This window comes from Orcinus orca, chromosome 11 (assembly GCF_937001465.1).
Source record: "Orcinus orca chromosome 11, mOrcOrc1.1, whole genome shotgun sequence".
NCBI classification, from domain to species: Eukaryota; Metazoa; Chordata; class Mammalia; order Artiodactyla; family Delphinidae; genus Orcinus; species Orcinus orca.
Window position 1 is genome coordinate 3298698 of NC_064569.1, and position 24790 is coordinate 3323487.

General features: G+C 57.6%; 1 protein-coding gene across 3 annotated transcripts; it reads left to right on the plus strand.

Moving 5' to 3' along the window:
* Positions 1 to 1303: 1303 nt before the first annotated feature.
* SLC6A12 (solute carrier family 6 member 12) lies at positions 1304 to 24275 on the plus strand. Of its 3 annotated transcripts, none has more exons than XM_049694840.1 (16): positions 1304 to 2614; positions 4702 to 4785; positions 6938 to 7215; positions 10651 to 10785; positions 12367 to 12507; positions 13255 to 13342; positions 14341 to 14473; positions 15862 to 15996; positions 17285 to 17388; positions 17628 to 17752; positions 18126 to 18238; positions 18664 to 18801; positions 19568 to 19670; positions 21379 to 21479; positions 21918 to 22088; positions 23261 to 24275. In XM_049694840.1, exons 3-16 carry the CDS (start codon positions 6993 to 6995, stop codon positions 23402 to 23404), a joined length of 1854 nt encoding a protein of 617 aa, XP_049550797.1. In that variant the 5' UTR covers positions 1304 to 2614; positions 4702 to 4785; positions 6938 to 6992; the 3' UTR covers positions 23405 to 24275. The 3 variants fall into 3 exon arrangements, with proteins under 3 accessions (XP_049550797.1, XP_049550796.1, XP_049550798.1); XM_049694839.1 differs by lacking the exon at positions 1304 to 2614 and adding an exon at positions 2824 to 3016; XM_049694841.1 differs by lacking the exon at positions 1304 to 2614 and adding an exon at positions 3213 to 3588.
* Positions 24276 to 24790: the final 515 nt, after the last annotated feature.

Here is a 24790-nt window from a genome sequence, read left to right on the forward strand (position 1 = left end):
AGGTCTATGTGCTCTGTGACCTTGGGCAAGTTCATCGCTCCGATCCTTAATTTGCTCCTCTATAAAATGGGAATAGTAGTATTTACATCATTGTGTTGTTAGAGTCCAGTGGAGGGTGTAGGGACAGCTGCCTTGGGGACATATTTCAAGCAAATCCATCCTATTTTCCATGATTCCACCCTCCCCCCACCTCTGCACTGGGCCGTCAATGAAACAGAAAAGCCCAGAAAGAGCTCAGTGACATCCTTGCTGCCCCCTGGATTCCCCAGCCACAGGCATCAGGTTGCATTAGGCCCCAGAAAGAAGGCTACACATTTATTAACTAAGCATTTTTGCCAGGAGGCAGGAGAGAGGCGGAGCTGAAAGAACCTGCATCCTGTGGCCTGAGAGTCCTGCTCAGCACCAGCAGTTTTGTCCAAGAAAAGCGAGACATGAGTCCTTCCAAGCCCTAGTCTGTCCCCTGTTTCTGGGAGAGCAATGCCCTTTCAGAAGAGGGAAGACTGAAATCAAAATTTCCCTCAAGTTGCATCCATCCATCCATCCATCCTTCCTTCCATCCCTCCATCCCTCCATCCCTCCATCATCCATCCAAATGCCTACTCTGAGCCAGCACTATATTAAATGCTAGAGGCAGAAACAAAGAATTATGAAAAGTGACCCCTGCCCTCTAGATACTCCTGGTCTGGGAAACAGTTTGCTGCAGTGGAACAAGCAAAGATTTTTGGAGCCAAGAGGCCCAGCTTCAAATCCCAGCTCCCTCATTTACCACCAGTAAATGAAGCCTTAGGACACATCATTTAGCTTCTATTTGCCCCAGTTTTCTCATCTGTAAAATGGGCTAATAATTCCTACATTTCAAGGTTCTTGTGAGGACAAAATGGGGTGACATGTAAAGCACCTAGGCTGAGTTAGGTGCTCAGGAACTAGGTTCCTTCCACGCCAGGCCTTCTAAAAGTATGCACGGGTTAGAAGATGACTGTGGTGAGGAGAACATTCGACGGGTTTCACTGCAGCAAGATAACGGATTCATTATTTCATCTCGACACTGGGCCCTCCCCAGTATGGAAACAGGCCTGTCTTAGGTAGGCTTTCCAGGTAACTTAGGGAGCCCTACCTGTTGTAAAATGGGGTCTCCTGCCCCCAAGAGTTCACCAGTTGTTCTGAATGCTCAGTGGGGGCTGAAGCTGCGGGGTTGGGTGGGCTTGAGTGAGGGAGTTCGGGTGTTAGAGGGAGGCGAGGTCAAACACGGCAGCTCTTCTCTCGTGAGGTGGAGGGGAGGTGACATGTGTATCCCCAGGTCCTCGCAGAAAAGCCCCACACACTGTAGGCGTGAAGTAACACTTTTGACTGAATGACAGAGCTAGGAAATTCACCCTCTGCCCAGCCTGGTTTTCCTCCCTCTGGCGCCCCTTCCCGGAGAGGCTGGGTCTTCTGTTCTGAGTGGCTGCGGCCAGGTAATCACACGGACTTTGGTACCCCTCTGCAGCGAGCTGTACAGTAGACACACGGTGGGGACAGGGACAGGGCATTGCAGCAACTCGATCGCTCCGTGCCCGCCGAGCACAGGGGAAACCGTGTGAATTCGGCCGGGGCCACGGCCCTTCTCCGCCCCAGCCCGCCTGGCTTGCTCTCCACGGGGAGCCTCAGGGAGATGCTGAGAGGGGCCTGAGACACTGAGCGGGGGGTGCTCGATGGAAAACTACAGACTGAGACTCGCGCTTCACACCCCAGCCCTGCGGGGAAGTTCTAGGACACACAGGGGAGGAACAGGCAAAGGGAAATTTCCCTTTCTCCTCACAGCTTCTCCTCCCCCCACCACCTGGGCCCGAAGAAGCGTCCTTATTATCCGGAAGGGGGCACTGTCTGTCCTGAGTGAATGGCCCGGACGGTCCTGTATGAGCACCGCGAGGACATCTCAGAAACAGCGATGAGGACCCCATTCTGGAGAAGCTCACCGGGCACGTCGTGGGGACACAGATATTTATTCAACAAGTACCAGTTCACCACTGATGGCCGTCAGGCAATCAGACAAGTCCCAGCTGTGTGCTGAGTGCCCGGAGGTCCCCAGAGCATCGTCACTGCTGCCTGGGACACTCCAGCATCCCAGCCCCTGCTTCCAGACGACCCTTCAGCAAACATCACCAAGTGCCCTGAAGCACCGACAACACGCTAGGCAGTCTCCCAGACTGCCTTTCGCCCTCCCAGCAACTCTGTGAAGTAGGTGTTGTCACGCACCCTTGACGGGTCGGTAGACAGAGGCTCAGATGCTTGTCTGGCCGACAGACAAAGGAGGCGTCAAACCCAGGCCTGTCTACCTGCAAACCTGGGTCCTTTCTAGGTTCTTGAGGTGTTCTGGCACCTTCTCTAGGAAAATCCCAAGGAAGAGGGTTGTGGCTGTGAAGGTCCAGAGCCTTGCTCTGAAACCACAGAGGGCAGGTACTTGGTGGAAAAGTCCAGCAGTGAGTCACCTCCTCCCACCCCCTCGTCAGCGAGGCCAGTTCCCCTCCCGAGATCTCAGCTTCCAGCCTGGCTGTTGGTGGTGCCCATCCTACCGCCCCGGTGAGAGAGGGCTGTGCCCACCGGAGGAGAAGGAGCCAGCGCCAGAGGGGGCACGGTGAGATGGGGGGGAGGGACAAGGGGCAAAGGTGGGGAGACGAGGGGGGCGTGAGTCTCCGAGCCCAGCTCTGGGGGGGTCGTCTTGGGACAGCGCCCGCCCGTGGGGGAGCTCTGGCCGGGAGGGAGGTGGGGAGGGGCTGGGGACAGAGGACTTGACTTTCTGAGCTTGGGTGTTGTAATCCTGGCTCACAAACTTTTGGCCTCAGTCCCTCCTGCTGCTGTGGTATTTCTCTGCCCCTCCACTTCCCAGTACACCAGCTCACACTCGAGTGTGCGCGCGCGCGCGCACACACACACACACACACACACACACACACACACACAGAGTCGCTTTCTGTCTGGGGGTCCCAGGACCACGACTGGATGGGATTCTGAGCTGGGAGGCAGAGAAGGAGCGAAGGTGGGGGACAGTTTCCCTTTCAGGTCGGGTCTCCTAGCGGCTTCCCTGGGACTCTGTTGGGGCCGCGAGGCTTGCGGGACCCGGGGAGCCAGACGGGAGGAGGTGAGCTCCTCGCAGAGGGTGCGGGGTGGGTGGGTGGGGCGACACCTGGGAGGGGGACTGGGTGGCAGTGTGTGTCCATGCCGTGAACGGGGCCAGAGGGAAGTCTGGTGTTGGGGAATCCTGGGACAAGGGGGTCACCCCAGCTCCTTTGCACCCTCTGCAGCATCTGAGCTGCTCAGGGACAAGCCTGGCTGGTGGAAAGTCCTGAGATGGGGAGGGGGCTGACTCCAGGGAGCAGGGGAGAGAGGAGCGACCCGGGCCAGAGAGCGAGAGGAGGGGGAGACAGACGGCGCCCCGCAGCTGGGAAGGAAGCGGCCAGCAGAGGGGCCAGACCCGTCAGCCTCCCCGCGGGCTCCACACAGGGGTGCAGACGGCAGGGCGGCCTGTGCCCCGGGGGGCATCGGGGGTGCAGGCGGCCCACGGGGTGTGAAGGACTCAACGGGGGTCATGTTTTGGTGCTGTGCACACAGGTATGTGTGTGCAAGGGGACGTGACGGGAGCGGCAACAGCGTGTGTGCTGAACGGGGAGCTGGTATGTGGGTGTGGGCTGAAGTGGGGCTGGGACATCCAGGGCCTGGGCTGCTGCCCCCGGGGGCGCGTGGAGGGCAGCAGCATTTCCACCTGTGTCCGCTCCTCCGCCTACCTGCCCAGACCCTGAAAACAGTGAATTTGGGGCTTGTCAGCCTCCTGAAGGTTTCCTCTGCTTCTGGAGAGCACTGGCGTGTGGTGAGGTCCAGGCTGCCCCACACCCTGCCCCAGCTTAGCAGAGCAGATGGGCAGCAGGGCAGCTGGTGCTAGGGGTTGGAGAGGTGAGAGAGCTGGCGTGAACCCTCGGGACGGTGGAGACTTCTGAAAGTCATCGTGACTGAGGATAACACTGTGTTTAAGCATTCCTGGCAAACGGGCCGGGGGTAGAAGGGCACAGTAGAGGGGGGCAGGGAGGGGGGCAGGAGGGTGGGGTGCTCTCCTTTGGCCTTTAATCCCCAAAAGGAGAGCTCAGTACAGCTTTTATGTCTAACGTCCTCCTGGAAAGTTCTTCCTTGAGTCTAACTTGAGTCCCGCTTGCTGTAAGGTAAGCCTATTTCCCCTTGACTTGCCATGGCCCTGGGCCAGCTTCCCTTTTCACATGCTCTTGCTTTCATTCTGCCATTCCGGTTTTTCACTCTTACCCATAAATCATGCTCCTCTCAACAGCCTTTTTGAAAAAGAACAAACTTGTCACGTGAAGGTCAGCTCATCTGCGTTCTCTTCTCCCAAATCCTGCGCCCACCCTGGGCTCTGGGCTTTGCTTCCTCAGCCTGTGTTCCCCTCTGGCTTTCCCTTCATTTACTCCTTTCCCAGGTGGGTCTCCCCCACCTCCAGCTGTTGAGGACAACTTGGCCCTGAAACAGCTGTCTCTGGTCTGGGGACAGGGAGGCTTGTCTCCTGGCCACCCCGTTGGTGACCCTATGCTCGGACCCCGAGCTGGGCTACGCGATGGCTTGGCGAGCAAAGGCAGTATCTCTCCTTGTCTTTTATGGATCTCATGTGTATACCCTGCCCTCCCAACACCACAGTTGAGTAGGGGTCATTCTCTCTTTCAGGGAGACTTAAAGCCCAGAGAGGAGGTGTGATTTGCCTAAGGTCACACAGCAACGTGGCCGCTCGGCTCCCCAGTTACTGTACTGGTAAGTTTGTTCAAACCATTCAAAAATGGTTTACTGAGCACCTGGGGGTGTCAGGGCCTGTTCCCTAATCTCTCTGGGCTTCATTTCCTCATTTAAAAAAAGGAGTTAATAGTAATTCTTCAAATATTTTTATGAAGATGAAACTTAATAATGCATGTGAGGATGTGTATGTTTTCAGCACAGTGCTGACTCAAATGTCAACTTCTTTTTTTTTTTTTTAAGCCTTTTACTTCAAAGGACAGGGACACAGGGGCTGGTATGCTGTTTCAGTCCTCCCTTTTCTCTGATACCCCTCAATCTTGAGGGGAACAGGTGTTGGACAAGAAATGGAGTCAAGTTTTTTGTTGTTATTGTTTGGGGTTTTTTGGCCGTGCTGTGCAGCGTGCGGGGTCTTAGTTCCCCAGCCAGGGATCGAACCCGTGCCCCCTGCAGTGGAAGCGCGGAGTCTTAACCTCTGGACCACCAGGGAAGTCCCCCGTTAACTTCTACTGTTACTAGCCAGGTCTGGACCAGCCCTTGGGGCTCCTGTTGGATGCTTCTTCATCCATGTTTCTGAGTCCATTCATTCATTGGATAATGACTCAGGGGTCAGTCCTCAGAGTCCCCCAGCCGCAATTCTGTAGCAGTATCCACAGTTGGTTCAGGTGTCCCCAGGGGCCAAACCGCCCTGTTCTTTCCACCTGAGACTTGGTTCTCAAAACCCCTGGGGTGTGGCTGATCTCTCTGAACCTGGAGCTCTCTTTCCTTCCCTTCCTCCCCCGCCCCTTCCTTTATATCAGAGGGTGAGGCCTTTGATTCCACGGGGTGCCTCTCTCCGCGCCTTCCCTCCTGGGCTGACCTTGCCACGGAAGCCTCCGAGTAGGTCCCAGTACCAGGGTTTCACCCCGACATTCTTTCCCATTCCTGGGATAACCTGCACTCTCCAAGTCACCTTCAAAAATTTCCATGACCTCGGATGGCCCTGCCACACCTTTCTAACTGACTCGGGCTTGGGCTGTTGCCTGAGTTAAAAGGACCAACAAGTAAACACAGACTCTTCTTTTAATAAAAAGAATCCCTTGTGTTTCTCTAGAAACTTGGAGGAGCAGAGCCCTTGGTAGCTCCTGGTCACTTTGGTTCCCCACTGCCCCTTGGAGGCAGAAGCGGGGGGCCTGGGGGAGAGGATCCTTCAGCAACCCGGCACGTCTTCCTGGCAGAAACAAGAGTGGAGGTGGCGGAGTGTGGGGAGGGAAGGCCAGCAAGGATTCTGGATAGAGCACGGATCGGTCTATCTCCCGGCAGCAGATAAACAGCCCGCGAGAGGGACAGGGTAGAGCAGAGAGTAGCTGCTCTTTAGCAGGGCAGGCAGTTGGGAAGGGCAGTGACCTGCCGTGGTGAGCAGTCACTTCTGGGTCTCCCTTGAGGGGACCGCTCGGATCCGGAGGTGAGCGCCCAAGTGAGGGCTCCTCTGGTGGCCACTTCTGCCACCAGAACCCCCGCCTGCTCTCAGGACAGAGGTTCAAGAACCAGGGTCCCCTCGAAGGCCGCTCCTGTCCCGACCTGGCCTTGTGCCCCACCCTCCTCTGCCCTCCCAATCAGATGCCCGGAGTTAGCTGGCCCCCATGTTTACCCAGAGGCAATCGATCACGCTGGCACAGCTACGAGCACACAGCTGGCCCAGGGAAGACCAGGCAGTTACCGGGCCACACCTGCCTTTTGACCTCCTGTTACCCCCGACAGCCTTTGATCCCTTCTGGCCTGGAGGCCGGAGGCTGGGCGGGTGACACCCACTGACACTGAGCAGCCGGGCAGAAGGGCCAGCGGGGACGGCAGCTGACTGTGAAGATCAGAAGAGACTTGGAATAAGAGTCCCTGAGCTTGGGTTTCGATCCCAATCTAGCCCTGAATGGTCTCCGCAAGTCACTTCACCTGTCAAGGCCTGGATTTTTCCATCTGCAAAATGGGCAGATTAAGAACAAACTGCTCCCTGTTTGTTCTCAGAGCTGTGAGAGCAAAGTGTAACTTTAGGTGAAAATATCAAGAATTTGGGAGGAAAATCAATAGTCTGACACTATTCGACAGCATTCCAGCAATAATGAAAGGTTAGGATGGGGAGAGCGGGGGTGACGGGTGTCCTTGGGGCTGCCCAGCTCATTCCTTCTTGTCCCCGCAGGCCGCGCCTCTCCTGCCGTCCTGCCCACTCCCCTCTGTGGCCTCCCAGCCCGTCCATGGCTGCAGACGACAGAAAAGTGGCAGTTCCCAAGGATGGGCCTTCTGTGGTCTCCTGGGTCCCTGAGGAGGGAGAGAAGTTGGACCAGGAAGGCAAGGACCAGGTGAAGGATCGGGGCCAGTGGAGCAACAAGATGGAGTTCGTGCTGTCCGTGGCCGGGGAGATCATCGGGCTGGGCAACGTCTGGAGGTTTCCCTACCTCTGCTACAAAAACGGGGGAGGTGAGTTCACTCTGAGGTGGGGAGAGCAGTGCCCACCTGGGCACCTCCTGCCTGGGCAGTGGAGGGAAGCTGGCAGGGAGCTTGACTCCAGCATCCCCCCGCTGTGAAATGGGGATGCTTCCTCACGGTGAGCTCCTTGCAGCTCACACTCTGGGCCACCCTTGCCAGGCACCGTGCTCGATACAAAGCACAACACACTCCGGGTTACACTCCAGCAAAGGGCAGCAGACCACAGACAGATACGTCCACTGTGGTCTGTCACATGGTGGGGAGCGGACGGGCCAGAAGCAGAGCAGGGAGGAGGGGCGGGGAGGGGCGTGAGATGGGAAGCGAGGGGACCAGGAAAGGGTCCGTCTGGGAGGTGGCCTTTGAGCCCAGACTTGAAGGAGGTGAAGGAGCCAGTCTCAAGGATGCAGTTCAAGTGAAGAACATTCCAAACGCAGGGGATGGCAAGGGGACAATGACAGGCGGGAGAGGAGCCAGAGGTCGGGGCTCAGCCCCTCCGGGCCCTGCTCTAGTGACATGGGAGCCACTGAGGGATGTTGATCAAAGAAATGACATTATCTTGTCTATGATTTTTTTTTTTTTTTGCAATACGCGGGCCTCTCACTGTTGTGGCCTCTCCCGTCGTGGAGCACAGGCTCCGGACGCGCAGGCTCAGTGGCCATGGCTCACGGGCCCAGCCGCTCCACGGCACGTGGGATCCCCCCGGACCGGGGCACGAACCCGTGTCCCCTGCATCGGCAGGCGGACTCTCAACCACTGCGCCACCAGGGAAGCCCTATGATTTTTTTTTTTTGATTCAAGAAACAATTTTATATTTTTCAGCACTGGTAGTAAAAATGAGCAGGGGCACGGTGGGGAGGGATCAGAGTCACCTTTGTAAGTGTACAATTAAGTGGTTTTAGTATGTTCACAGACTCGTGCAACCATTACCACGACTGATTCTAGAAAATTTCCATCACCCCCAGAGAAGCCCTGTACCTGTTAGAAGTCACCCCAAGCCCTCTCTCCACCAGCCCTGGGCAACCACTCATCTACTTCCTGTGGCTGTGGATTTAACCTATTTGGAATGTTTCACGTAAATGGAAGAATTCATTTAGATGAGTTTATGTGTGACTGGCCAGATTCATTTTTGCCTTTTGAAAATAACTGTATTCCTCTTGTGGAAATGATATATGTGGATATTAGAAACATTCCAGAAAGGTAAAAAAGAAGGAACATTCCTGTTTAAAAATAACCAGTTTAGAAAATCCTTCTAAACACTGTTTCTATTTAATTTGACAAATATTTAGTGAACATCTACCACGTGTCTTGCTCTCTGTTTTATTTATTTATTTTAAAAAAATTATTTATGTATTTTATTTTCGGCTGCGTTGGGTCTTCGTTGCCGTGCGCGGGCTTTCTCTAGTTGCGGCGAGCAGGGGTTACTCTTCGTTGCGGTGCGCGGGCTTCTCATTGCGGTGGCTTCTCTCGTTGCGGAGCACGGGCTCTAGGCGCGTGGGCTTCAGTAGTTGCAGCATGTGGGCTCAGTAGTTGTGGCTCGCGGGCCCTAGAGCACAGGTTCAGTAGTTGTGGTGCACACGGGCTTAGTTGCTCCGCGGCATGTGGGATCTTCCCGGACCAGGGCTCGAACCCGTGTCCCCTGCATTGGCAGGCGGATTCTTAACCACCGCGCCACCAGGGAAGCCCCTTTTATTCATTTATTTGATGTGGACCATTTTTTAAAAGTCTTTATTGAATTTGTTACAATATTGCTTCTTTTATTTTACGTTTTGTTTTTTGGCCACATGTGGGATCTTAGTTCCCTGACCAGGGATCGAACCTGCACCCCCTGCATTGGAAGGCAAAGTGTTAACCACTGACCACCAGGGAAGTCCCTTGCTCTCTGTTTTAAAACTTATAGTTCTTACTGCAAATTGCCTAAACCGATGACTCCAAAGAAATAGAAATGGGACTTCCCAGGCAGGCCAGGGCTGGGGTGAGAACTAACGCTGGGGGAGGACGTGGTGGCTTATTCTTGCCCCGGCCGCAGTGTCACAGACATACAGGTGGCTATGACCAAAGATGATCTCGTCAGAGCCCTTGTTCCACAGAGGAGGACAGGGGCCCAGAGACCTCAACCACTTGCCTGGGACCACGGAGCTGGTTGGCAGCAGCAGGCCTGGGCAGACTCACCAATCCGTCTTTGCTCTCACATGTTGCTATTGGGAGGGCAGATGGTACAAGAGTTTGGGAGGGCAATTTGGAAATGCCGGTCAAAGACCTTAAAAATGTTCATCCCTGGGACTTCCCTGGAGGTCCAGTGGTTAGGACTCTGTGGCGCTTCCACTGCCATGGGCCCGGGTTCCATCCCTGGCCGGGGAACTAAGATCCCGCATGCCTCGTGGCATGGCCAAAAAAAAAAAAAAAAGTTTATTCTGAAAAGGTGGAAACAACCCAAACGTCCATCAGTGGATGAATGGATAAACAAAATGTGACCTATAGTGACACTGGGTAGTTATTTAGCCTTGGAAAGGAAGGAAATTCTGATACATGCTGCAACACGGATGAAACTTGAAGACATTATGCTAAATAAGTCAGTCACGAAAGAATAAATACTGTAGGATTCCACGAGGTGCCTAGAATGATCAAGTTTGTAGAGACAGAAAGAGGAAGGGTGGGTGCCGGGGCTGGGGGAGGGGGAGGGGAGTGAGTGTTGAAAGGGGACAGAGTTTCAGTTTGGGAGGATGAGAAAACTCTAGAGACGGACGGCGGTGATGGTTGCACAACAGTGTGAATGAACTGAAAGCTGCTGAGCTGTACACTTAAAAATGGTTAAAATAGTAAAAGTTATGTTACGTACATTTTATGACAGAAAAAGCAAAAAAAAAAAAAAGGTCCATTTCTCTTGCCCTCTGACTCAGCAGTTCCTCTGCTGGAAGTTTAAACTAAGGAGCAGAGTAGACAAGTGCACGAGAATGTGGGCAGCGGTCCTCACCGCAGCAGGCTAGCAGAGGAGCGGCCTTGTCTGCAGGGGGCCCAGTTCAGACCAGAGCCTGAGGGAGGGGAAATACCCTCTGAAAACGATTACAGGGAAAATCGTTTTCCCAAGGTGTTTTTGTTTGTTTGTTTCTCTCGAAAATGTAACAAACTTGATGATTTAATAAGCATATCAAATTATACGGGACACGTTTTCGGTTCCATAAAGAATAAATGGACTAGATTTGTGAAGCACACTGAGAAAATACGTAGGGCATATATTAGGATCTCCATCTCCATTATCATCCATTTCCCTTCGAAGGCCTTTCCTATGCCGGGTGGGGCGCGGACTGGAAACTTTCCGCCGGCCCCTGCTCACAGACAGGAGGAAGCTGCTGTCTTGGGCCCCTGGGGGCTGCGGGGGGCGGCTGAGGGGTTGGGTGCCAGCTCAGCCCCCTTCCCCCTCCTCGGCAGGAGCCTTCTTCTTCCCCTACTTCATCTTCTTCTTCACCTGCGGCATCCCAGTGTTCTTTCTGGAAGTGGCGTTGGGCCAGTACACCAGCCAGGGCAGCGTCACAGCCTGGAGGAAGATCTGCCCCCTCCTCCAGGGTGAGTGCGTTCCAGCCACACCCCACCCCCCCACCCCCTCACCCCCCCAACCCCCCCACCCCCCCACCCCCCCCCCACCCCCCGGCCATCACCCTCCCTGCTTCCTTCATCCCCCCTGTGCTGAGGGCTGCAGAGGAGCTAGGACGTGTCATCAGGCTTCCTGGGGCCCGAAGCTTCTAGAACCTGGGTGGAAGCGGTCTCCAGGAAGGACGATACTAAATTATCACTAGGCACAACATGAGGTGCAGAGTCTTGGGAGGAGTCCTTGCCAGTGAGGAACCCTGAAGCTGAGTCTCCACAGCTTCGCAGGAAACGTGCTCCCGAGTGCGTGGCCTGGTCCCAGACGCGCCTCCGCGGGGTATAATCATGGTGATGACGTGCCAGGGCTCACGTCAGCACATCACACGCATTTGTGTCCTCACCTAACCCTCCAGGAGCGTCTGCGTTACCCTCGTAAGATGAGAAAATGAGGCCATTCACTAGCGCAGGTCTCCGTGGGTTTGTGCTGTGTCCTGTGTTAGGGACTAAGCTGGTCCCAGCCCCCGCCCTCCCTCTGGGGCTCTGCTGGCACTGATGTGAGCAGTGGGGATGTCCTCTTCCACCCTCTGTTCAGCTGATGGCGCCCTGGCGGCCAGTGGGAAACCCAGGGGCCTCCTGGTCCCCGAGCGGGTCCTCTCATGGTTGCGGGGGAGGGAGGCCTCTGCCTCGGACGCCAGGCCCTAAGGGGCCGGGCCCAGGACAGGCCTGTCTGGGGGCCGCCAAGCCTCCGCTGGGCGGCGTGGACGTGGTGGAAGCACGCTGGCTCCTGAGCAGACGGGGAGCCTGGCCAGGGGCTGGGCGGCGGGGCATGGCTCGTCTGGTGCTGACCCCTCTTGGGGCGTCAGATGGGTTTGTGGGGTCCTTGCGGGTCCTTGGGGGTCCATGTGGTGATTTGGGGGTCCCTGTGGGATCAGAATGGGGACCCTGTGGGGTCTCTGGGATGATTTCCTCGGATCCTTGCGGTCCGTGTGGGCTGTGTGTGGTCCACGTGGAGTCTGTCCTCGGCTTGCTCCCTGGGGTCCACAGCCCCACCGAGGCTGCCCGGGTCCTTGCCTGATGCCCACACACGCGTGGGTTCCCTCCACCCCCCAGAGGCTCGGATGCCTAGTGAGACCCGAACTCAGGAACCTCCTGCCTCTGGCCTCGTGCCTCTGTTCCTCCCGTCCCTTGCGACTTCACAAGTGATGCTGATTGTCACAGAAAAACTAGAAAAACCAGAGAAAGAAAAGAACTTTTAAAAGTGAACTGAAATCTGTCACCCAGAGACCCACCTGTTAACCTCTGGACGATGCTCCTTCCGGAGATTCTCTCATGAAAAAACAAATGCGTTCAGATATACATCATAAAACTGGGAGAATGCCTAGGGTGGTGCTCTGTCACCTGCTTTTCTTACTTAGAAAGATAAGGAGTAAAGGGCCTCTCAGGCCCGTGAATGAGCCCCGCGGGGTCTCTGTGGCCCCTGTCCTTCCAGCACGGTGGGTGGCTCCCAGGCTGACGCTGGTCTCTGGGACCCCCTTGTTACTCCCCCCCCCCCCCCACAAGGCATTGGCCTGGCGTCTGTGGTCATCGAGGCCTATCTGAACGTCTACTACATCATCATCCTCTCCTGGGCCCTCTTCTACCTGTTCAGCTCCTTTACCTCCGAGCTGCCCTGGACTGCCTGCACCCACTCCTGGAACACAGGTACTTGTCGTGTCGGCCCTGGGACGGGGCAGCTGGGGCCGGGCGAACAGTGATGGAGCTCCCAGCAGAACAGTCCCCAAGCCGAGCTGGGCGGGCACAGGTGGCCACTCTGCTGGCTGACCCCGTGTGGGATCTCCAACCAGCCGCCAGGACAGCCGACAACCCGGTGGGACGGTGGGTGACAAGCGGCTGCCAGGCGCTAACACCCCCCCAACGTCCACCCACCGAGCCAGTGTTCACTGCGGGCCTACTGTGTGCCAGACCTTCAAGACCCGGCGGTGGGCCCGGTTGATCCGGCCCAGCCCGCACCAGGGACAGTCAAGCGCTGGGAACAGACGAGCGGACAGAACAGTGGCAGATTTCGACGGGTGACCACGGAAGGACGGGCAGGGGCCTGCATGGGGACCACTCCCGGCGGGGCCGTCCCGCGAGCCCATCCCCCCATCGCTGGGGAGTGAGGTGCACACGTGGGCATGGGGGCCTGGCCTGAGGTCTGGACAGGGTCAGAGGTGGCTGGCAGCATGGCCAGAGGAGCAGCCAGCTTCACCAGGACGAGAGCAGTGTGAGGCACATAGGGACGGGGGCTGGCCACCCGAGCCACCCGAGCAGGGACTCCTGATGCTGGAAAGCGGGGGCTCCAGAGGAAGCTCTGGGGACCGGGAATGCGAGGCCAGAGGGGGGCGGACGGGGTGTGAGGGCGCCTCTGCCCGCCTGGCCCGCTGCTGACGCCCCTCTTGTCCCCTGCAGAGCACTGCATGGACTTCCTGAACCGCTCAGCAGCTGGCGCGGCGACCCCGCCCGTGAACTTCACCTCCCCCGTCATGGAATTCTGGGAGTAGGTGCCCGGCCTGGAGGCCGCCTCCCGAGGGCCCCAGGCAGAGGGAATTTGGATGTCTGGGGCCCGGGACTGGGGGTGCAGGTGTACACCTCTCTGTGCATGCTTTCCAGCACTCACGTCACTAGGAGATGAGGGACCCTCCACACCTACCGTCCACACCCTCACGCTCGCCCCGCATCCACCTGTGTCCACCTGGACTCGCGCGCGCGTCCACGTGACTTGCATCGCACACATGCCTTCTTACAGTCACCCACCCGCACCCACACGCCCGCCTGCACGTAGACGGCCATGGCCGACGGCCAGCGCGAGCTGGGAATAGTCTGCGCCAGCTCCATGTGCCCTGATGTCCTGGTGGTGGCTTGAAATTGGCCGAAGTGGGAGTATTTACACCACAGGAACTGGCAAATTTCTACACTCACGCCTGCACCCTCCACACGAGCACTTGCACCCCAGCGTCCACACGTGTCCACCCTTGCGCTTATACAAGTCTACCCGCCCTCACACTTACCTTGGCCCACAGGTACTCACCGACACTCTCCCCGGGGCGCCCTCCCGGCATCCATGCCGCCCTCATGCCCACCGACCCCGGCACACACGTGTTCCCATCACCCCAGTCACTCTTCAGATGCTGACGCCCATCCAGCCCCTCTGTCTGCTTCCCGAGCACCTGCTCATCAACTGCCCGTGTGGGTCTCTGCTCCCCACGGGCTCCAGCTCGCTCAGACGCTTACTGCCCTCACTCTCTGTCTCTATCTCTCTGACAACAGAGAAAGCTGAATGAGTTGGACAGATATCTATGGGATTACGTGGCCGTCTAACGGCCAGGGGCTTAGAGACCACAGGTGGGAACGTGCTGGCCATGGGGCAGGGGAGGGGTGGGGGCAGGGAGGTGTGGACTCTGAGACCCGTGGGGTCAGCTCTGAGGATGAGGACACCTGATGGCAGAGGCCACTGTCCCCTCGGCCTCACCTGGTTGTGTGTCTCCCCGTCCGCAGGAGACGTGTTCTGGGCATCAGCTCCGGCATCCATGACCTGGGGGCCCTGCGCTGGGAGCTGGCCCTCTGCCTCCTGCTTGCCTGGGTCGTCTGCTACTTCTGCATCTGGAAGGGGGTCAAGTCCACGGGCAAGGTGAGGGGTCCTGGCTCCGGGACCACTCTCTGTGGCCCCCAGGGTCCACGGGGACACATGGCATCCCTCTGGAGACCTGAAAGAGAAAGCAGTGAAAGGGAGAGGCCTGCTGAGAACAGGGGACGTCGCGGGAAGGCAGGGTTTTTAGCTCAACACAAGGGAAGGCTTTCTTTTTCGGTTTGACTTTCAAAGGCCTGTTTACGTAAGTGATGTGCAGAGCAAAATAAGAACCATGAAAGTCCCGGTGTCAGAGCTGAGCCACCAGCGGGCTGGAGGGGTGTCTGCTCATCCCTATCAGCGTTTTGCTGGTCGGCTTCTAGCTTCCTTTATACGCATGTGTGTGAGTGTGTTGTGTGAATATCGCACAATCAGGATCACACACTCGTACGACGTGCTTGTCTCGTTTAACAACACACCAAGACCACGTCTAGGATGAAGTGGCAAACAGAACAGTCTTTGAGGTGGTGGGTTTCCAACCTCTGAAAGAGCTCAGGCTGAGGGTGGACACAGTGGCCTGTTGTGTGTACAGAGTTCACACTGGAGCATCATTTCCAACCCAGGGGTCTGACATTGGTGCTCCACGCTTGTTACAGCCGGGAACAGACAGGGTCCCACCTTCTCTGATTAGCCCCCTCCCAAAGCAGCCTCCCCCTTCCACGGATGGTTGTAATAATGATAACATAAAAATAGTAGTAATAACGACATGGACAGTGCCGCCCTCCCGGGGAAGGGGCAGAGTGGAGGCCCCCGTGTGTCTCCCGTCCCCCAGAGCTCAGGCCAATGCTGCTCCCCCAGCCTTAAGCCTGGAAAAGTTCAGTCTAAATTTCCCCACTGATCACTGTACAAATCTGCTCGCCTTCCCCCTGGGCGGGGGAGTCCCACCCTCTTCAAGGGGGCAAGGGGCGGGCGAACAGCCGGGATAAGGGATTAAGAGAGACCAGAATCTGGATTCAAAAAGAGTCCTTGAGGGCTTCCCTGGTGGCGCAGTGGTTGAGAGTCCACCTGCCGATGCAGGGGACACAGGTTCGTGCCCCGGTCCAGGAAGATCCCACATGCTGCGGAGCGGCTGGGCCCATGAGCCATGGCCGCTGAGCCTGCGCGTCCGGAGCCTGTGCTCCGCAACGGGAGAGGCCACAGCGGTGAGAGGCCCGCGTACTGCAAAAAAAAAAAAAAAAGAGTTCTTGAAATGTTACGGGTGGAAACTCATACCCCTCCCTGTCCTTCCTCCTGTCCCTTTGCCTCGCTGATGTGTGTCTCATCCTCTGCTGGGGAGCCCCAGACACCCCAGAATGTGTAAAGGAAGGGGTGGGAAGTTTCCCGTGCTCACCCCTGCTCCGAGGCGGCTCGCGCTGCCTGGGGAAGGGTGACCTTGGTCTTCTCCCCTGCAGGTCGTCTACTTCACAGCCACGTTCCCCTACCTGATGCTGGTCATCCTACTGATCCGGGGCATCACCCTGCCCGGAGCCTACGAGGGCATCATCTACTATCTAAAACCAGATTTGCTTCGGCTCAAGGACCCCCAGGTAGGAACCTCAATGGGGACTGTTTCCCCAGGCATCTCCCGCCCCAAACCAGATCTGGAGTTTTGAAACCCTTTGATTGCTTTTCGCTGTTTAGAGGCAATCTGTGCCCACTGGAGGCAAAAGTAGATAATATAGAAGACAATTATGAAAAAGGAACTAAAAACCTCTCGTAACCCCACCACTCAGCTCTAACCTCTGTTAGCATTTTAGTGTATTTCCTTCCAATATTTTTTTCTATCTGGTGTGTGTGTGTGTGTGTTTTCACGTAGTTGAGACAATTATTCGTGGAGATAAATATATTTTCACTTGAATTATAGTGTAAGCATCTTCCTTGTTATTAAACCCATTTGTAAATGTCATTTTATCATTTGCATAATGTTTCCTCTGTCCCCCATCCATCCGCTCACTCATCCAGCCAGGATGTACTGCGGTCCCATAAGTCCAGGTACCTCTCTAGAGCTGGTGTGGGCAGCGGGCGGACAGACCCGGACATATGACCTCTGGGCATCCACACCTAGGGCAGGTGTCGGCTCTTACTCAGTTCTTCCCCGTTCCTGCACATTTAGGTCAAGTATTTTTTTTTTTTTATGATTGTACAGACAACTGCAATGAACACCTTGTGTTTAAATCTTTGACCACATCTCTGATTATTTCCTGACAGTAGTCAGACGTAGAAGTGGGATTACTAAGTCAGGGAGTACGCACCTTTTGAGGCTCTTGACATGTGCTGTGGACTTTGACCGCCCGTGTTGGTGGGTACCCTTCCTTCTGTAGGCCCATGAGAGATTGAAGTAGAGTTAATTTTGACCTTTGATAGGTAAAAGTAGTAGCATGTTGCCATTTTCATTTTTTTTTTTTTACTAGTGCGTTGTTGGACATTTTGCCCCTCTGGACTTGTCTGAGCACATTCTTTGCCCCTCCCACTCCCCCCCCTCCCCGTGGAGTCTTGGTGTCTTCTCTCTGTATTTGAAGGCCGTGGCCTCTGCCCACATGGCTGCCTGGGGGCACCTGCAGGTTGAGGGCAGCCAGGTCCTCAGCTCCGCCCTGCAGACAGGCCTCCTTCTCTGGTTCACCGTCTGTGGTGAACCAACTAGAAGTTACAGTCACGCGCGCCGACGTGGTGTGTGCTGAGTGCCCAGGGGAAGAGGATGCGTTAGCGGGCGTAGGCTGTAACGTGGGCTCTGCGGGGACGGAGGGGCCGCTGGTTGTGGAGGTGCGGGGTGGTCACTGCTCCAGGCCCTGGCGGGCTCCCCCCATCTTCCCACCGCTTCCTCGGGGTCTCCTGCAGGTGTGGATGGACGCAGGCACCCAGATCTTCTTCTCCTTCGCCATCTGCCAGGGGTGCCTGACGGCCCTGGGCAGCTACAACAAGTACCACAACAACTGCTACAGGTGAGCGGGGCGCAGGTCCTGGGAGGGGGCCTTCCTCCGTTGTGAGCAGGGGCCCGAAGCTGTGGTCCCCTTTCCAGACCTGGTCTTTCTCCCTCCCTTTCTTCTCTTCACCGTCTGGTACCTGGTCTTGGGCTCCTTTCCCCCACTTCCTTTCCTCTGTCCTCTTTACCGCTCACCGTCTTTGGATGTCCCCCCCCACGATGGGTTTCTTTCTCCCTTTTCCTTCCCATTTTCTGCAGGGACAGCATCGCCCTCTGCTTCCTGAACAGCGCCACCAGCTTCGTGGCCGGGTTTGTGGTCTTCTCCATCCTGGGCTTCATGTCCCAGGAGCAGGGGGTGCCCATCTCTGAGGTGGCCGAGTCAGGTGGGCGCTGCTTTGCTGCCTGGGGCCGGGGAGAAGGAGGGGCAGGGGACAGGAGGCCAGGGGTCCCAGAAGCTGGGTACTGTAGGAACCTTTCAACATCAGGCGGCCGTGCTAGGCACAGAGCAGAACCCCAAAACCAGGGGAGGGAGGAGGGAGGCGGGGACGGATGGGAAGACGGACGCACGAGTGGAAAGCGTGCTCCCCAGAGCAGTAGAAGAGCCAGCCGGCCCTCGGGAACCAGCGCACGCACGCACGCAGGCGCGCGCACACGCAGGCGCGCACGCACGCAGGCGCACGCACGCAGGCACGCACGCAGGCGCGCGCACGCGCGCGAACACAGGGGCGGGCCCCTGATGGCGTCTGTACCCGGCAGGCCCCGGTCTGGCCTTCATTGCCTTCCCCAAGGCTGTGAGCATGATGCCCCTGTCCCAGCTGTGGTCCTGCCTCTTCTTCATCATGCTCATCTTCCTCGGGCTGGACAGCCAGGTTCGCCCCCGCCCCCGCCCGCCCCCGCCCGCCCTGCGACCCCCTTACTAGCTTCTGCGTCCGCCGCCATAACCTCCCCGACCTCGCTGGCCCCCGACCGGACTTCCCAGCCCTGGCCCCGGCATCCGGGGCCTGTCCTTGAGGCTGGTCGGGGGACGCCCAGCCTCCTCTTCCGGGAGGGGCCACCTGCTTTGCTCCCCCAGGCCCGACCCTTCCGCGCGCAGATGTGGACGCGCCCTCCCAAACCTTCGGGCCGCCCAGCCCCGCCCAGCCAACCCTCGCGGCTGGCACCTTCCGTGGTGGAGACGAGGCTGAGGCAGGGTTGGCCTCACCCCGGTTCTGGGCCCCATGCACTCTGTGGGCCATCGTGGGGTTGGGGAGCGAGGAGGCAGCGGCCCCTCTTACCAGCCCCCTCCGGCCCACAGTTTGTCTGTGTGGAGTGCCTGGTGACAGCCTCCGTGGACATGTTCCCCAGGCAGCTCCGGAAGAGCGGGCGGCGGGAGCTCCTGATCCTTGCCATCGTGGTCCTGTGCTACCTGATCGGGCTCTTCCTGGTCACCGAGGTGAGTGGCGGGGGCGGCCTGCAGGCTGGTGACCCCCTGACACCCTCAGAGCCACATTCCCCTCGCCTGCCTGGCCCTTCACTGCGAGGTTGGAGGGACCACATGGCGGAACCTTCCTGTGTTGGTTCCCTCTCCTTTGGTTTCAGGGGACAGAAATCAAACAAGCTGGCTTAAGCAGGAAGGTGACTTTTTTTGGTTAGGAAACAGAAAAGTCTAGAGATGCTTCGGTTTCAGGCACGGTTGGATCCAGCAGCTCCAATGGCATCCTTGGGGATGCTCCCCTCTATCTCCTGGCTTCCCTTTCCTCTGGTGATGTCATTCTTGGGCAGATTTCCCTCCTGGGATGTTACAGACAGCTCTGGGCAGCTTCAGGGTTCCCTTCTGCCACCAGCCAACCCCTGGGGGGATAGGGCTCTTTCCCTGAGAATTGGCCATTGCTCTTCTTTAGGCCTGGAGCAGGGAGGGGCGCACACTCAGAGTGAGGTGGCCGCAACTCGGCAACTTCCGGAAGGTGGGATGCTGGATAGACAGCACGGTGTACGTGCACCACAGTCCCCGGGGTCCTTGCAGATGTCAGAGATGTTGTCAGATGAGGGCAGGGAGGCTGGGAGTCAGGGACAGGCAGGGCAAACTCTTTTTGGCTGCAAGGGATGAATTCCCTGGACCGGGCAGGGTGGCCTCCCAGATGGGCTCCTGTCATCTCGTGTGGTCTGGGGCATGTCCCCTGCCCCCCGGCCGAGGTCTCACTCTGCCTCTTGCCCCACAGGGCGGGATGTACATCTTCCAGCTGTTTGATTATTACGCCTGCAGTGGCACGTGCCTGCTGTTCCTTTCCGTGTTTGAAGTGATCTGCATCGGCTGGGTGTACGGTAAGTGGGTGGGTGGGGGAGGCTTGGGGCCATGGGAAGGGCAGGATGTGCCCAGGGTGAGGACGGGCCCGCCGGTCTCTGCAGGTCTTTGTGCTGCTGTCCTGGTCCTTTTTACTTGAGGAGTTTAGCCGTTGCTGGGAACCCAGGTGTTTCTCATTACGGCAGTGGAGCTGGACTAATGACAAAGGAGTTCTTTGAAGAGTGAGAATGATTATAAATAACTGTGCACAGCTTTCTGGGTGCAGAGGCTGTTGGAGGCCTTCTCCCATGGGAATCCTAGTCAAAAGGGACCTCCAGGGCCACTTAGTCTGATCCTTCAGAGATTCCCACATGCGCTTTCAAAGTCATCACCCAGGCTTTGGTTGAACACTTCCATGGACAGGAAGCTCATCCCCGTGTTTTTGACGTAGCCTTTTCTGTTGTGGTGGTCGTGCATTTCTTTCTGATACTTTGGTGAATTCTGGCTTCCACTGACTCCCACCAACAGCCCCGCCCCCTCGGCACCGAGGAAGTCAGCCAGCGGTGCTGACCACATGGTATCCAGGCTGTTATCGTTCCTGATGACGGCGGCGGCGGTGGCCTGGGGTGAGGTTAGAGGAGAAGTCTTTATGTTCCGAGCACTGCACTGCTGAGTGCTGAGTGCTGTCTTGTAATCTGCACCACAGCCCTTCACAGGGGAAACCGAGGCTCAGAGAGGTTGGGTCCCTTGCCTGTGCTCACACAGCAGGCAGGTGGAGGAGCCGTCATCATGCCGCAGGTCCCTCTGGCTCCACCGCACCAGCTGGGGGAACGGATTGTCAGTGTGCCAAAGCTCAGGGCAGAGAGGGTGCGTGGGTACCATGCAGCAGGGCCTCAGGACGAGCCCCGAATAGGAAGGGTTTTATCTTGCTACCCTAGGCCTTCCTCGTTGGCGTCCTTCCCACCCCACGTGTCTCCTACCTTTTCGCTCTGGTTTCCCCACTGCTTTTCGACACTTGTTCTCAGAGAGGATCTGACAAACTCGATCACAGCGAGGTGTAAACGGCTGATAATATGTCACACCTACAGCAGCGGTATCTGCTTTTCACCTGGGGGGAGGTTAAGAAGCCAAAGGGTCGGCTGTCTAACGGTGGCATTTCGCAGTGTTCCTTTTGTGGTGGTGAGGGGGTGGCTAGAGGGCTCCCAGGCCTTTCCCAGTCAGTGGCTCTTTACTTCTTAGAAGGTGGAGCAAATGTGGAAACCTAAGGACATGAAACCAAGTGCGGGAGGCAGTGTTTCCATGGCCACAGCCCAGCCCCCTTCTGTGCTTCACTGGGAGCACAGAGGGGCCCCCTGGAGTCTGGGGTGCAGGTGCCGCCCCCACCCTACAGGGCTCAGCGCTGGGCTCGAGCATCATCGGCTCCCTTGGTGTTTTGCTATTTTTACTTGAAGCCGAGTTCACCTCTGCGACGCAATAAGCATGTGTATAGCCGCTGAGCCCCGTTTGGGCTCACACCCTCCTCTGTGTTAGGACTGGGGTCTTCATCCGCAGACCTGAGAGCAGAGAGACACTGGGAGGTTAGGGGTTCTTGGTTGGTGGCCGCCTCCCCGCCTCCAGTGTCACTCATGCGTCCAGATCCAGGTTCCCCACCACGGTGCGGGGAGGCGGACGAAGCAGGTGAGTCCTTCCCCGAGCCCACCCGCCGTCCCCTTCCTGTCCTCACATTCTCCCCCCCACCCACCTGGTCAGGGGCCGACCGTTTCTATGACAACGTGGAGGACATGATTGGCTACCGGCCGTGGCCCCTAGTGAAGATCTCCTGGCTCTTCCTGACCCCGGGCCTTTGCCTGGTATGTGCCCTCCAGCACCACCACCCCCACCTCCTCCTGCCTCTAGCCATCTCGGGGCACGGGCAGAGTTCTGGGGCTCCTTCCCTCCTGCGCCTGCGCAGTTACCTGCAGGGGCTGCTTCGTGCCCTCTTATGTGCTGGTTCCCCGCCCCCCTTTTCTCACCCGTCTCTTTGCTTTACCAGCACTACCATCTGGTCTAGTTCCTGCTCCATCCCTCCCTCCCTCCCTCGCACCTCCGTCTGTCTGTCTGCCTGCGTGATTTCCCAGCTGTTGGTCTCCCCTCCCTGCCTCTGAGCCCGCGGTCTGTGACGCACTTGTAGAGGGAGCCTCTGCTCTCCATCTCTAGAGGCGCCAGTGTGTTGGTGTTTAACTGCTCCGTCCCGAGGAGAGGGTTTCCCGGGCTCCTCCTGCATCTGCGTCCTCCCGCTGTCTTTCTAGGCCACTTTCCTCTTCTCCTTGAGCAAGTACACACCTCTCAGATACAACAACGTCTACGTGTACCCGGCCTGGGGATACTTCATCGGCTGGCTCCTGGCTGGCTCCTCCATGAGCTGCGTCCCACTCTTCGTCGTCGTCGCCCTCCTGAAGACCCAGGGTTCCTTCAGGAAGGTAGGGGCTGGGGAGGTGGCGCATCAAAGGAGGGCACCGAAGGGGCTGGACTCTGGGCAGGACACCACGGCCGGGCCAGCTCTGAGTGCCGGGCTGCCCTTCGGTCTAAGGGAATTTTAAGGAGAAGGGCCTTTGAAGAAGGGCTTCATTTTCAGAAATGTTCAAGAGTCCTAGAGTCCTAGACCTTCAGCATCTGACCTCCAGCAGATCATCTGGGCAGGTTGACCAAGGGCAGCTGTCAAGGGGTTAAGGGGGAAAGTAAGTCACAAATAAGAACACAAGGTGCCAGACGCAGAGGGTCATAGAGCGCAGATTCCTGCTCTTGGAAACTGGGACCAGCAGCCATGGTTCATCCACACAGGCTCCTGGCTTCTCTCCTCCTCTCAGCCCTGCCTGCGAACCATATGCAAAAGGCTCCCTGTTTAGGCTTCGGGACATGTCTTCCTGGAAGGGATAGAGCCAGTGTCCCACAAGGACATTACATTTGTGGAAATCTGTCTCGCCCACAAGTCACAGAAAACCCAACGTGCAGTGAGCAAACGGGCTTGGTTTCTTCTTACACATGAAGAGGGCCAGAGACGGGGGCTCCTGGCGTTTGGTCCAGCTGCTTAAAGAGGCCGTTAGGGACCAGGCGCTTCCTCCATTCCTGGGCTTCCATCCTGGGCATGTTGTCTTTTCATCATCATGCTTATCACCGCATGGTCACAAGAAGGTTGTCCTGCTTCCAGTTATCACGCCTGCATTCAAAGCAAGAAGGAGGTGGCACCAGTAACAGCGGTAATCGTAGGACTGCTACTAGGAGGAACAATGATAGACACTTACTGAGCGTGTGATAATAGCAGCAGTAAGAACAGTAACAAGAACAAAATAGACGCTTGCTGATCACTTAACCCTGTGCCGGGCACTGTTCTCTGAGGTGCGTGCTGTCACCTTACAGACGAGTCACAGTGTGGTTCGGTGGGGTGCCTACGACCGCGCAGGCGTCAGTAACAGAGCCAGGACAGGAGCCAGGCGGTTCACACGCTCGGCCACACGTGACTGCCTCTCTCGCTTCTCGAGCTCTGTGCCCTTTCACTCACTCACGCTGTGTGCTGGGCCCTGGGGACACAGACACGAGGACACGTCTTTGCCTCTCTTGCCACCAGCACCACTGACTCCTCTTCTCCCCGCAGCGCCTGCGGCAGCTCGTCACCCCTGACCCCAGCCTGCCACAGCCCAAGCGACACCTGTGTCTGGACGGTGGCAGCAGCCGGGACTGCGGGCCCTCCCCAACGAAGGCGGGTCTCATGGCCGGGGAGAAGGAGACGCACTTGTAGGATGTGGCTGGAAACCAGGTGGCTACTGAGCCAGGAAGCTGGGTCAGGGCCCCCGTGCCCCCGGCGGACAGCCTTCACCTCTGCCCCCTCCTGCAGCCCTGCCGAGAAGCTCTGTGATGTCTGTGGGCATCCCCTCCCGGTGGGCTAGAGAGGGTGCCGCCAGAGCCTGCCTTGCCTGTTGGAACACCCCGTCTTATCTGTGAAGGAGGTGGTCTTTCCGGAGCCCACCGTCTGGTTAGAACAACTGCAGTGTGCAACAGCGGATCACCCACTGTAGGGAGGCTTCCTCTTAGCACGTAGGATCTCTGTGCCTGGGGAGGGTAGCGCCCCTAGAGATACACGCCATGTTGCATGTGACAACTGAACACCCCACGCTGGGTCCTGACGCTCCACTGGAGGGCTTCCTCACCTGGCTTAGTGTCCTGGAGCCCGCGGGAAGGAACCAGAGAAACGGCCACCGTTGTCTTGCATTTTCCCGGAGGCGGTGTCGCAAGGTGTCCCCAGCTCCAGCCCCAGTTCCACGCCCGCCTTGCAGTGGTGTCCTTGACGCACAGAGCATTGGGGAGGTAGGGGCTCAGGAGGGCCCCCACACTTGGCAAATAGGCACGACCACGGGCCTGCACCCAGGACAGACATGGCTGGTCGGCTGCATGTTCTGTCCCAGCTGATGCCCTCCAGAGACAGTGCCCCCGGCAGCTCCCGACCCCGACTTCATGGATGAGGAAACTGAGGAACCCAAGGGACGAAATGACTTTTCAAGTTCATGAAGCTCCTCGGGGCCAGAGACACGACTAAAGCCGGGTGTCCTGCTCTCGGGCCGGTGTCCCTCCCACTGCCCCCTCCTGCCTTGTTAACAAGCACCCGTGGGTCACCTGCCGTGTGTGCCAGCCTCCTTTCTGTTCATTGTGGTTCCTGGGGTGGGAGGGAGAGAGTCCCCCTCGAGCAGCCCGCCCAGATTGGCAGCCCTACCCTGGCAGCTCCTCCACTAGCCCATACCCCTCTGACCGGATTTCCTCCCTGGACTTTGGTCTTCGTTCCACTTTCCACTTCCCCTCCCGCAGGGTTTGCCTGGACATCTGGGAGAGCCACCCCCTGACTCCCACGGAGAGAGGTGTGGGGTGCTTCTCTCCCCAGGCCCTTGCCAAACCGCACCAGACCCTTCCCTGGCTGGGGAAGGCTTCCTGGAGGAGGCTCTGTGGTCTTGTGTTCCAACGGCAAGGTGGGGGGGGGGGTCTGTGGGGGGTAGGCCACTTCTGGACAGTGTCCTGGGGAGAACCTGGGGTCTGGAAGAAGGGCCACCGCCTGCAGTGATGCGAAGGTAGGAAAAGTCCCTGCCTGGTGACTGGAGGAAAAATCTGTGGTCCAGCCAGGGTGAGCTCCAGCCTG

Excerpts from the sequence above, each read along its gene's own strand:
- SLC6A12 (XM_049694840.1), top strand. The coding sequence starts at position 6,993 with ATGGCTGCAGACGACAGAAAAGTGGCAGTTCCCAAGGATGGGCCTTCT. Across the intron at positions 12,508-13,254 it reads CACCCACTCCTGGAACACAG|AGCACTGCATGGACTTCCTG; the intron begins GTACTTGTCGTG and ends TGTCCCCTGCAG. Across the intron at positions 19,671-21,378 it reads CTGCATCGGCTGGGTGTACG|GGGCCGACCGTTTCTATGAC; the intron begins GTAAGTGGGTGG and ends CCACCTGGTCAG.